This window comes from Manis pentadactyla, chromosome 3 (assembly GCF_030020395.1).
Source record: "Manis pentadactyla isolate mManPen7 chromosome 3, mManPen7.hap1, whole genome shotgun sequence".
Lineage (NCBI taxonomy): Eukaryota > Metazoa > Chordata > Mammalia > Pholidota > Manidae > Manis > Manis pentadactyla.
This window is the reverse complement of record NC_080021.1, coordinates 186611087-186625136: the sequence shown is the minus strand read 5'-3', so window position 1 is coordinate 186625136 and position 14050 is coordinate 186611087. Positions and strand designations below refer to the sequence as shown.

The window sequence follows — 14050 nt, the reverse complement described above, 5'->3', positions numbered from 1 at the left end:
ATAACTGTCAAATCACTATGTCATACACTTGAAACCAATATAATATATGTCAACTGTACTTCAATAAAAAAGAATATTTAAAAAAAAAACTAACATTCTTTATCCTTGTAGCATGGGCCTTATTCTTCTTCCTATTCATTGAAGTAATGTTCTCATGTACTAGTTTGGTTATTTTCACTGCAGATCAATGCTTCCAGTGCCACCTGCAGTGGGCCCAACTTTCAGCTTTGAATTGGATGTGGAAGATGGTGAAGTAGAAAATTACGAGGTTAGTAGGGGAACTGTGAATTAATTTGGTGAGTGCTGTGTGCATAAAAAGTATTATTCTACTCAACTCATTCAGTTAAACATTTATTAGGTGTCAACCCTTTGTACATTTCAAAATACAAATATGTCAAGGAAGTGTTCAGCATCCTTAAGGATATTTCAACATGTGCCACACAGCTATGATAACAAGATAGACTTTGGTGCTGTATTAGAGATACATACAGTTCCTGTGAGAGAGTGAAATAAGAAAATGGTGAATTATGATCAAATGTTCTGAAAAGAATGCTGTGGAAGCACATGTGTTTGGGCCAATTCTTAAAGGATGGGAATTTTTTCATGCATAAGATTGAGTCAGGGAAGTGCTGAATATTCTCGAGGAACAACATATAGTCTGTGGCTAAAGGGAAAGGGGAAAAAAATGGAGTTTTGATTGAAAACCTCAACTGGTTGTCCTTAAGTGCCGTGGACATATTCATATTGTGGGAGGAAGGAGCCACTAAATATTTTGGTGCTTATGGCATCAGATCGCTACCTCAGATCTGATGTATTAGCTCTGCTAATAGCATAAAGGAATAGATGAGAGTGATTAGAAGTTAGTGGCAGGGAGACCAATTTTATAGGTCAGGCAATAAATCATAAAACCATGCAAGTTCTGAACTATGGGAACTGCAAATAGAAAAAGAATGTATCTTAAAAGACGTTTTAACACTAGAATCAACAGGCTTTGATCACTGTATGGCTTAACAGTAGGGCCCAGGGTGTGAGTGGGAGGGCTGCAAAAGAAGGTGCTTTGCAAAAAAGACTGCAATAGCCCAAGAAAAAGGCCGAAATCTAAGATGTATCATCTAATTTATACGATATGAACATTATCTTATTTGAGGTTTAAGAATAGGAGATGCAGTTTAGGAGTTGGAAAGCAAATTTGGTTTTGGATATATTGAGTGTGAACTGACTATATGACTTTGTTGTGGTACCGCCATTTTTTCACTCACCCCAGCCTCACTTAGTCTTTATATACAGTATGAATATTGAAACAGGTTTTGTTTTGTTTTGTTTTCTGACAAGTTGAACCTGGGAACAGGGAGGAGATGCACACATAATCTTAAAGCACCTTTTTTTTTATGCCTACTAAAGCAGTCAGGCCAAATGCTATATTCTTGTAGTTTCAAATGCAATTATGTCACTTTCTTTCTACATATATAATCCACACTGCAGTGTCCTTTGGATTCCATTCCCAGATTGCTTGAGAGAGAAAGGAGCTATAGTAATTTCCTGGTTTTGTTTCTACACTGCTTATGTTAGTTTTATATAGAGAGAGTAGTAAGAAAAGGAGTTGGTTATCCTTTAGGCATTCTGTAGTAAAACAAGTCATGGTGCTGAAAAGGACAGCTCTTCATTAAACAGATCACATGCGTATCTAGACAAAACAGGAATAGCATCCCAATGTAAGAAAAATATTTTTTATTTGGCACTGGAATCCCTTTCTAAACTGCATTTTGGGTTGAATATGTTTGACCTTCTGCAAAGTCATACTTGAATCCAGTCAGGAAAATCTGTGTGCTTTTCTGCTTTTTTTATCTAGTGTACCTTCCTATTGCACTCCATAGTCCAGAGTATTCACCATTTTCTTAGTCTACCCTATACATTCTTAACCTTTTCTCCCTTTGATCCTTCTGCCTAAGAACTTTTCCCCCTTCGTCCACATTTCAAAATAGCCATGTCAAGACCCAGCTAAAAACCACCTCTATGAAAGGCATTTCTAGTCCATTCCCAATCTAGATGAGTTCTCTCCCTCCTTTTCATTCTTAACGATTCTTAGAAAACCATAGGGATTAAGTCTTCCTGCCTTGAGTTGTCTTGCATAGTAGATCATATAAATTATTTGTTGAGGGCTTGATTATCATTGCATTCTCCATCCAGTAAAGGCTTAATGAACATATTTTATTGAATATAATTGTCATAAATTATGTTAGTTAGTTAATTGTCCTAGAGTGCATACAGTAGAGGTATAAGATACATATCAGCTATAGCATAAATCTTACCTGCTAATTTCAGTCAGCATCAGTTTAACAATTTACTCTCTATTCTAGCATTTAGAAAAACAGACATACATGGCAAAGGGGGGGCAACTTATATAGATGATCCAATTCTCTACCGCTGGTACCAGAAGCAGTGTTGTACTCATATCAGTCATCATATTAACACAGCTATCACAGCATTAATTTTAGAGATTTGGGGAAATTAATTTTTTCTCTCATCCATCATTTCTTTTGTTACCCATTCTCTTAACCCTAAAAAATGGGGGAAAGCAGCACACAAAAGCCTTCCTGATTGTAAGATAAAGCAAATGAATAATTAGAGCCATTGAAGACTGAGAGGAAGGCAGTGCTGATATAAAATAAACTCATTGGTCTTATCCTGCCCTTTCTACATAAATTGTACTACTGAGTACACTTGGATATGGGGAAGTTGCTCAGTGTAGTATTTCCTCTAATAAATTAAGAATGAATGATAACAGTATCACCATTTTACTGTCTTTAAATTTTGAAATAATCAAATCCACCGATTTATGGGGAAAATGGGACAAGGAAATACAAGTCAGGGGTGGGGAAGTTCAGTCAGCAGAATTCAGACTGGGAATATCTGTCGGCCATTGACCTGATTTTTTCAGCAGGTATAAGAGTGAAAAAATGTATTTAAGATATATCAAGCAATGGTAATGTATTGATTTGTTTGGATCCTGATTTGAACAAACTTTTTAAAAATAATGTTTTGAAAATAACTGAATTTCATCAGAGACATTTGACATTAAGGAAATCTTTAATTTTTAGGTGTGATGGTGTTAAGATTATATTCTCTTAAAAAGTCTTATTTTTTTTAGAGTGGTGGTTCTCAACCTGGGGCTAGTTTATACCCCAGAGGATATTTAGCAGTGTCTGGAGGCAGTTTGGGTTAGTACAGTGGCTGTGGAGTGGGTGTTACTGGCATCTAGCAGGTGGAGGCCAGGAACACCACTTAAACGCCCTCCAGTGCACAGGACAGGACAGCACAGCTCCCTCCACAAAGGGTGCTCCAGCCCAAAATGTCAGAAGTGCTTAGGTTGACAAACTGTTGTCAAGGTAAACACTGAACTATTCTAACAGTGAAATACCATGTTTCAAAATAATCTTGGGTTTAAGAATGCACAGGTATAGATGAAGTAAAATTAGTCATGAATGTTGAGCCTGGGTAATTGGCATAGGAGGTTCATTCTACTGTTTCTCTATTTTTGTATATCTTAAATTTTTCCATAATAAAGGTAGTTTTAAAAAAATTATTGAAATAGAAAAATTTAGAGGACTAAAATATGTGTCCTTTTCCTTATACAGGCCCTGTTAAACCTGGCAGAGCGACTGGGAGAGGCTAAGCCTCGAGGACTGACTAAAGCAGATATTGAACAACTTCCTTCTTATCGGTTCAATCCTAACAACCACCAGTCAGAACAGACTTTGTAAGTACATTTCTCTGACATCACTCAGTATTTATTTTCCTTTTCTACTTTTATGAAACAAAACCATGAGGATCAAAGAAAACTTGATAAAATAATCTCTCTTTCACACTCTAGGCCTATGCTGTACAGTAAGGTAGCCACTAGTCACATGGGGCTGTTTAATAAAATTAAGTTAAATTTCTAAGTTGCAGTAGCTAGTGATTGAAAGGTGTAGATGGATAACATTTCTGTCATCTCAGAAAGTTCTGTTGGACAGTGCTGGTTTTCGATTTTTACATTGCCTTGAAATTTTATGGCTTCTAATTCAAACCCTAGAATATTTCATAGAAGATTGAAAAGTCTCATCGTACATGTAAAGTTTGAGGTTTTTACCTAAAGACTCTGCTCATTATAGTTTATAGCAACTCTGAGATACAATTCCAAGGTTTTTAGTGTTTTCAGAGTTTTGCAGCCATCCTCACAATCAAATTTGTTTCCTTTTCATTACCCCAAAAAGAATCCACTCACCCATTAGCAACCACTCCCCATTTCTCCTCAACCTTCCCTACCCTGGTATAGTCCCCCACTAGTTTACTTCTATTTCTGTAAATTTGCCTATTCTGGACAGTTCACATAAATGGGATCATACTACGGTCTTTTGTGTCTGGCTTCTTTCACTGAGCATAATGTTTTGAAGGTCCATCATGTGGTAGCATGTATCAGTACTTAATTCCTTTGTATGGAGAAATCATATCCCATTGTATAGATACACAAAATATTGCTTATCCTTTCCTGAGTTGATGGACTTTTAGGTATTTTCCACATTTTGGCTAGTATTAATAATTCTGCTGTGAACATTTATGTAGAGTTTTTCTGTGGATATGTGTTCTTTTTTCTCTTGGATACCTAGTAATATTGGGTCACAGGGTAACTCTTTGTTTAACCTTTTGAGAATTTCCAGTTTTTCCAAAGTGGCTGTGTGCCATTTTACATTCTCACCAGCGAGCAGTCTATGAAGTGTCAGTTTCCCCACATCCTCAACAATGCTGGTTATTGTCTGTATTGATTCTAGCTATCCTTATTGGTGTGAAATGGTATCTCATTGAGGTTTTGATTTTCATTTCCTAGGTGAAGTTATTTATATATTATACATATCAGTCAGTCCCTTACAAGATTTTCAAAAATACCTCCCATTCTGTGAGTTCTTTTCACTTTCTTGATGGTGCCTTTTGAGGCACAACATTTCTCTTGTTTGACTTCGGTGAAGTTCAGTTTATCTACTTTTTGTTGTTTCTTTTGCTTATGGTATCATCTCCAAGAAACCATTGCCTATTCCAACATCATGAAGATTTAATCCTGTGTTTTCTTTTAAGAGTTTAATAGTTTTTAGCTCTTTCATTTAGGCCTTTGATCCATTTTTTAGTTAATTTGTATGTTGTGTGATGTAGGAGTTAAGTTTCATTTTTTTCCACGTGGATATCCATTTGTTCTAACACCATTTGTTGAATATTACAGTATCTTCAGTATTAAGACTGGTTTGGATGTTGAACTAAAAATTTCTTAATGATGTGTCAGTGAAGCAAAGCAGTCCTATTAAATGTTTTAACATGATTTTTTTCTGGGTATTGATATTTTGTCTTAAAATTTAAATGACATTTTGATAAGTGAGACAAGTGGTTTTTGTAGGCTTTAATCATCATAACAAAATAGAAAACTCCTTAGTTTTATAGTTAAATTATCTTTTTGCTTTTCTTTAAGGTGTGTAGTATGCATGTGTGATTTTGAATCAAGGCAGCTACTTAGAGTTTTACCCTGTAACCACGAGTTCCATGCCAAGTGTGTTGACAAATGGCTTAAGGTAAGGTGATGGCATCTGTGAAGAGAATAACACTGAATTTTCTTATTTATTGACCATACTTCATGTAGAGTAAGTCCACTGTTTGGTGGAAGGTAGATAAAGAGACAAAATTGGAAAACAGCTTTTGATAAGATTTCTTCGAATGGAAAGGCCAGTAAAAATGGACAGTCATCATCAGTGTAGGAGTGATGGTGCAAAGCCCAAAAATGGATTACCTATCCTTGATAAACAGGATGTCCTAATTTTCTCATGGCATATAGGGACAAGGCCTAAACTTATTAGACCAGTTTCCTCTAAAGTATTTAGAAGGGGGCCTCACTGGAACTCCTTCACCAGAGATTTACATGGGAAATAAGCCCCTAGTGCTTTTATTTAATTCTGACCATTTTCCTCTTGCAGATATGAAGGGGAAAAAAGCCCAAAGAACACAAATTCTAACAATTATGCCAGGGTGAAATTATTTCAGGGTTCTTGTGTTGTGTTTTTTATAATAGTAGCATAAAAATGTATTGCAGTAAAATAAATAGTCAACTTTATTTTTTATTTTTTAAGAGTATTATGATTCGGAGATGATAATACTGGGTTAGATAACTTCACAGTTTGGTGAGGAAGGCAGGTGAATTAAAATAGGATCAGTCCTCTGAGCACAGATGAAGGGTACCCAGTTTAAGCCAAACTGAATCCTGAAGGCACAGAGCCTTAATTTTTTAGGAAAAAAAAAAAACTATATATGCACTGCCCTGACATGTGAGAACAAAGAATGATCAGAAAACCACAGGTTCCACGTGGCTGGTAGTGAGAATGTGAGGGACAGTGGCGAGAGAAGAGACTTTCAGAGATGTGACCAGCAGCCAGCTTATTGTGAAGTCACTGTGAAGTGTGAGGGAGTTTGGACTTGGTCCTGAAAGTGTGAAAGGATGTGACCAAGATTGGGTTTTAGAAACATCACTGGCCACTGTTTGGAGATGGAATAGAAGAGATAATTTCTGAGAGACAAGGAGATGGAGTAAGGATGTTCTGGGCCAGATGGAGAGTGGAGAGTGACAGTTGGATGAAAAAGGAAAGGACAGATTTGAGAGCTATTGTAATGTAGGACTGAGAGTGTTAATGAATGGTACAAAATAAGAGAGCAGGTTATGCCTATGTTTCTGGCTTTAGCAGTTCAGCAAGTGGTGGTGCCATTTTTGAGAGAAATTTGAAACCAGTTATTAAATTTGTTTGAACTGGTGATAGGTAATCTTGTCTTTGTGTTGAAACAGACTTATTTAAAAATCATTCTCAGACTAATAAGTCTTTGAGGTTTGTGGGATATTTTTTAAAAGACAGGAACAAAGTGTAAAAACTATATGGGAAGTAGAAACGGTTTCATTGCTTTCAGGATATTCATGTGTAAGTCACAATTCAGACACGTTTTCTCTTTTGTCTTCTAGGCAAACCGTACTTGCCCAATTTGCCGAGCTGATGCTTCAGAAGTCCATCGGGATTCAGAATGACCAACCTAAGAGCACAAATTTAGTTTGGGTGTTCCTCATCACGTGTATATACGGACTATCCATTGAACTTAATCTGTGTGGCTTCCAGCCCTCCCTTTACCAAAAGGGTCAATGGACCTTTCTTTGCACTGTGTGACTTAATCAACTATAAAAGCTTACAAGTAGTCTTCACAATTATGGGATTGTTATACTAACCGTGTGATTGGAACTCCAAAGACTTTTTCTTTAGCTTAATTTCGTGTGTGCACTAACATTCCCTGGTTTTTGTGTGATCATTCCGAGTGTTGCTGCAAGATTACAGTGGACGTGATCTTTTAGCATGTGCTTTTATAAAAAGTGGTAGCTCCAGATGATATAGCAATCTACCTTATATAGAGCCTTCAGAAACTGTGAGTGGAAATGAATGCAGTGTATGACTGTTGGTGATAAATGTATCTGTGTGTGAGAGTGAGTGTGTACAAACACTGTGTGAGGGCATGGTAGCTAACGAGTGTATGAGATCCTATATACCAGCATGTACCAAGAATGTGTGTGTAGTTTAATTATGCTGCAATGTATAATCTGGTGTGTTATTTAAACAGCACTAGTACTGTACACTGGTTCTTCCCTTGTGTTTGCTGTTGCACACTGATTGCTAAGGGTGCATCAATTATAAACATTGAATACTCCCACCCCCTTCCTTCCCAACGAATGGAATGAGAAAAGCCTTCTTCCTTTGCTTCAGGCAGCTGTCACCTTCTCTTCATTGGTGTTCCCAAGTGGGTCACTTAGGAAAAAAAAGTGTAACAGATTCTCACTCCATGAACTTGATTTTTTGATTCTGTTGTAAGAAAAACTTTTTTTAATCTCCAACTCGCTGTTTCCAAATAGAAGGTGCAATATCATACATCATCAGTTAGCAATATTAGCATTTCAATCAGTGATTTGAATGTTGATACTTTCTTGTTTTTTCCTTTACATTTCCAGTAAGCTTCTTACAGGAAGTACTCATGATTTTTTTTTATTTTTTTGATATTTAGATTTGTAATCTATTCTGAAGATATTTGAGTAATATATTTCTAAGAATACCACTGGTCCCATGAAATCTCACCTCCTTCTACCAGAACAAAATCTGTTAACTCAGCTTGACTTTGATACATGTTCTGTGTTCAAGCTCCCATAGGCAACTAAATTGTTTAAAGAAAACTATATTTCTGTTCATATTAATTCACCTGCCAAGGTCCAATTCTGAAAGTTGTCTAATTCTTCCCTCAGTAAATGTGCTTCTCATCAAAACCCTCATTTCCAGGATGGATCAAGTGCTGTGACAGCTCAAGTTCCTTAGACCTGATGTGCTTTGATGTTTTACTGCTTCTCTCTTTAATTTTTGTTTGAACGAGAAAAAGTTAATATAACAGGCATCCAGAATACTTGCAGTGTAAATGAAGATTTGATTTTTGTATAAAAATAATGCTGTAAAACAGGAATTGACCTTCATTTAGTTGATCTGACATAATACAAAGCTGTGTGGGTCTTTTTTTATATATATATAGATAGATAGATAGATTCACTGAACATAATTCAGATTGTTTAAAGTTGTTTTTCCAGCAGTGTTTATATCCCTCTCGTTCTTTTAACGTATTCAACACTATGTCTGCCTCATCTTGGAATTGATGTCATTGCTTGTTTGCATAGCACAAGCTGCGTGGTTCCAGCCAGGACTGTGATGGCTCACTGCCAGCCTCACTCAGCTTCCAGGTGGCTCTGTGTCCGTTTTCTACTCACGACAGTGTTAACTACTTGTTACTGCCATGCTACTTGCCTTCCCTTGAAGTCTCTATAAGCTCATCACAGCTTAGAGTTCAGTAAAGTCCATTCACACAGAAGCACAATTTTGCCCTTTTCCAGGCACTGTTGCCTCTATCTAGTCATACAGATAGGATTTTACATACTTTCTCTTTGCCCCTATACTTGTCAGTGCATTGGTAATACATCTGAACAGTGGTAAAATGCACACGTTTTAAGTCATTAGGATATCCCCCACCTGTTCCTGATGAACAAAAGTGTGTTAAAGACCAAAATTATTGGCCTCATCAGCTACATTACAAATTACGTATAGTTTAATCTTTATTTTCATTAAGAAATCATGTTTAAAATGGCAAAGGCCCATCTTATACATACTCTTTTATATAGCTGCAAAAAATTTATATCTGTACAGACCTAACGTAACACTACTACACTCAGTATTCATTTTATTGAAGCATGCAAGTAAAGCACTTTTTCTAATTTATATAGATACCTAAGTAACAAGGCACATTGTACTAATGACTAGGAAAAGTAGCCCTTCCCTCCCTCTGACGATGAATTCTTGTCATTTCCCTTTTCCAGGAATTTTGAGAGGCAGTTGGCAATTTTAGAGGCAGCAGGGTCTATTTTGGTAAAATCCTGAATTGTTGCACTCTTGTGACTGATCTCTCTTTGGGAATGTCTTTGCATGGGGCTCTTAGAGATGTGTGCAGACTTGCTGATTAAGTGGTTAGTGCGTATTAGGAGCATACATGCATGTGGTCTGAACCAGCTCAGACTAGCTGCAGTGAGCAACTTTGTGGCTAGCAGAAGAGAGCACAGGTGACAGTGCCCAGCTGTTGCCACCTTGGCTGGTGCACCAGGTGGCAGGCACACATTGGTTTATTGCCTTCCCTTTCCTCCTAAATAACATTGGCTTTACCCATCTTAACTCTGCTGTGGGTTTGGGGTTTTTTGCATGAATTATCATCTTTGTTTTTGTTTTGTTTTTTTTAGCTACCCCCACCCACCCACCCAAACAGAACAAAACAAAACGTAAGTCAAGGCCTCCAGGTATCAAGATCTCATTAGAATTTTCTGCCCTGAACTTTTTTTGAACAAAATCTGGAAAATGTGAAAGAATATTTAGATTTTATACACTCTGAAATGTGATTTGTTAAGATTCTTAAATTTGGGCCTCTTACAATATTTTGATGAGATCTACCAACTTACTTAAAGAGAATATTTTCATAGATATCTTTAGGCCTTCATTAGAAAGCTGTTTTCCCCTGTTGGTACATTTGGTTACCTCACTTGGCTGTTTGTTTCAGATTATGAAAGCTTACAGGGGTATTTTCTGGAATCATTTGCTGAGTCATTTGCTCAAATCCTACTCCATTGTATCAGTTAACATATAGTTTTAAATGTACTTATTATAAATATCTGTAACCAAATCATTTGAAGGCTTGATAAATTTTTAACAAAGTTTGTACATTTTTTATGAAAGTTACTAGTAATGCTTTACTAAGTAGTGCAATGAATTTTTATTTTTAATCCCTGTGCCCAATTTTGGAGTTGAGAGGGTTGTTGGTAATAAATGTATGTACACTTAAAACAGGTGTTGTGTTTCATGTTACTGTGTTAGGGAAGGGTAGTGGTTATGTGTGCTTGGAGGGAGGGGCAGAGGAGATTTCCAACAGGAAGATAGAGTTGTTGAGCTACTAGCAGCCAGATTTAAAGTCTATTAATTCAGGTGTTTCTGCATTTTTGCAAACATCTTAGAAACACAAAAGCAGCTAACATCATAATGTGATACTTGTTTATATCTTTGAAAGGACCAAGATAATAGCTGAATATAGCCACGCATGTGCCATAAGCTTATTGAAAGTAAGAGGTAAGTAGGTCATTGAACTTCTTTGTATGTTAACCATAAGATGTAGGAAGTAAGATTACAATAGATAATTGGGCAAATTTGTCCATGTTATTTGCAGCTTAGTCCAACTTACTGTCAACATAATGAGCTTCTGTTGTCATTTTCATACATGTTTAATTCCTTTGACTAGAAAAGGAAGAAAAGTAAAAGTCTGCTCATATGTATACTGACTTTGTTACTTGAGAAGAAAAGTAAAACAAAATACAAAAAATTGAGGTTAAATAATAGATCCCAGTTTTCTTTCCTTGAAAGAAAGCAGCCATTCAAGAGTGTTTGTGTTGAGCTTTGAATATCTCAAGAAACCCAAAACTTAGGGCTGTCTTAACAGCCAAGGCAACTAGTGCTCAGTAAATTTCCATACACTCCCTTATCTCGCTGCCTACACTACACAGGATTCTCACCTGGCCTTGGCTGGCTAGCTCACTACACCTGTGTGGGCAATAACGGTGCCATACACTGAGTCACTGCCTGGAGGAGAGCTCTAGAAAGCTGCCAGACTTAGAGCAGATTTTCTGGGAACAATAAATAGAGGTCCTTAAATAAGCTGTAAAATGTGGACTCCATCAGGATTTCATCTTGACCAGTTTATTTCTTCCTTTAACAAGTATTTCATTTCATTTTTACTATGCTCTGATAATACTAAACCTCAAGTGTGCCAAATATGCCAATTAAACATCACTGTCTACAATTACTTTCCTCCTAGATAACAAGACCTGATATGTACCAGAAGATAAAATTCTTGTGAATGTTTGTGGTCAGTTCACTACCAAGTTTTCAGGTCTTGTGTGTGCTCATATATACTAATGAACTGTATATAGACAATGCTTTCTAATAGAACTGTGATTAGCCATATATGCAATTAAAAAATTTTTAGTAGCCACATTGAAAAGTAAAAGAAAACAGTTGAAATATTTCTAATATATTTGTCTTGCCAATGGGTTTCAGCCCCAGGCAAGTTCACTGTGGATTCAGTGTGACCAAAGAAATGACAGTAAAATATTCTTGGGGTGAAACGGTAATACTCAACTTTATTTGGTGGCAGGTCAATCACTAAAATCCCATTCACTCAGAGTGAGTCTGCATGCAGCAAGCCAGTCTCTGCCTCTGGGCCTCCCTGCCCGCCCAGCCATCCAATGGGCCTTTCTACCCGCACAGCTGTCCCAGTCTCTGTCCTCGGCGCTGCTGCCACTCTGGCCTCTGCTCTGCTCTCCTGCAGCCTTACAGCCATGCCACTGTGTCACCCAGAGCACTGGGCAGAGCTCTTGATAGAGAGTTGATAGCAACATATTGTCCATATACGTGTAGTGAACTAGCCAACCAGGGCCAGGTAAGAATTCTGTCTATAGGAACTTTTCATTTTATCCACAATATTCAAACCCAAAATACTGCAATATCTGATCAGTTATAGAAAATTATTGAGATGTCTTCTACCAAGTCTGTGAAATCCAGTGTATATATTTACAGCATACCTTGTTTGGACTGGCCACATTTCAACCGCCTGTGGGTGAGTGCCACCATGTTGAATGGGATAGGTCTAAATTGAGACTGCAGAGTTACCCGGTTTCCAAAGAATGGAACATTACTCTTGATACCCCAAGATCTCTGAAGTTCATTATTGCATGCCTTAATATTACAGTATGATAAGAAATATTTTACTCCTCTGTATAGTTGCATGTAAATTTTGTGGCTATATTCCAGTATATAAGTGATAAACACATAAAAAGCTAACTTAGTTGCTTTGAGCATCACATAATAGCTGGCCTAGGTAACATTCAAGAACAGTTCCTTGTCTGTCAATAAATTGTGTAATAAGACATTTACGAGCACCTTCAGGATTCACAGCTACTTAAAAGATTATTTGCCAGTCAGAAAGTTGATCATTCTGAAGAACTGAGTAGGTAATCTTCATTGAGATGATGGGGTTCGAGATGACTGGGATTGCTCGCAGTGCACATGATCTTAACCTTTTTCACATGGTTTTCTCTACCTCCCAAAACGTCAAGCAGGAAATGTAGGAATAAGAAAGACTGAAGGAAAAAAAAATGACAGCCAGGGATACTGAGTGTCAACTTACAGTCTGAAAATGTGCAGAATCAGTATGGATGTTTTCCCACTATGAGAGGAAGTAGATTGTTCAGGAAGAAGGAACCCACATTCCTTTAAGACCTCTGCTGCTTAGTCTACACAGGGAAATCACATAGTGGCTAGTTAGTAACAAGACCTGTAGCCTACACCCAGCTCTAGGCTAGTACCTGGCAATGTCTACAGTAGACACATTCATAAACTGCTTTCTTAGCCTCCCATTCGGGGTCAGAACCCCTTCCCCACAGCCCCTTGTTAATAACTGTAGAGTTGCAGTTTAACAGCCTCTTCCCATTACCCCAGTCTTTTCATTTTTGGATAAGAATTTCTGTGTTACCCAACCTTCTTAGTTATATCTTCTAATAACTAGTTCTCCAAACATGGGCCAAGGTACATTTATAAGTGCAAATTTAATCTTTTTAATAATAGGCATTTCTGTAGTCTGTGCAAGCAATATGGTACCCACATGTTCTGGATGGTTCTTTTTCTCCCCTTCTGCTTTTGGACATGTTAATACTGGACTACAGCTTAATCAGAAAAATAAACGACTTTTTTAGCGAGGCCAGCCTGGCCAAGAAAAAATGTATCTGTGGTGATTCAGGCTTAGAATGCCCCCATTTGGGTAAGAAAACAAATTGCATTTACTGAATTGTGGCAACTTGTTACAGCAGCCCTACAAAACATCCGGGTCAATTCTGAAGCCACTCGAATCTTAAAGATACTGGGCTACATAATCTAAGCTACTAGATTTTAATTGAGGAAAGAAATCAGAAAGGAAAAAATGAGTTCAAAATAGGTTTATTTCTATTCCCCACAAAATGAGATTCGAGTCCTTTCTAAGGAGTATTCACAGCCCCAGACTGCTCCACAAGCTTTTATTGAGCACCAGAGGATGCCAGGCAGCTTCAGAATTGACCCAGATGTTTCAGTTTTGTAAGGCTGCTGTAACAAGTTGCCACAAATTCAGTAGCTTAGAACAACTTTATTCTCTCAGCTCTGGAAACCGCAAGTCCGCAGTCTGCTGCAGAGTTGGTTTTCTCTGAAGGCTCTGAGGAAGAATCTTTCTCATGCCTCTCCTCAGAGTGCTTTGGCTTGCAGACACGTAACTCCAATCTCTGCCTCTGTGTGTATGTGGGTCTTCACATTGCCCCTGTGTCTCCCATGTTTTCTAACTGGAAGGCTCC

The 14050-nt window shown here is 37.5% G+C and overlaps 1 protein-coding gene across 11 annotated transcripts in view; it reads left to right on the top strand.

Moving 5' to 3' along the window:
* RNF38 (ring finger protein 38) overlaps positions 1–10470 on the top strand; it is a 143086-nt gene extending 132616 nt beyond the window's left edge. For all 11 annotated transcript variants that reach the window (XM_036888343.2, XM_036888344.2, XM_036888342.2 and 8 more), the window contains 4 exons: positions 184–268; positions 3636–3757; positions 5495–5594; positions 7025–10470. In XM_036888343.2, the coding sequence (XP_036744238.1) occupies positions 184–268; positions 3636–3757; positions 5495–5594; positions 7025–7087 (370 nt within the window). In that variant the 3' untranslated portion in view covers positions 7088–10470. The remainder of the gene's footprint in view (positions 1–183; positions 269–3635; positions 3758–5494; positions 5595–7024) is intronic.
* The last annotated feature ends 3580 nt before the right edge of the window (positions 10471–14050 follow it).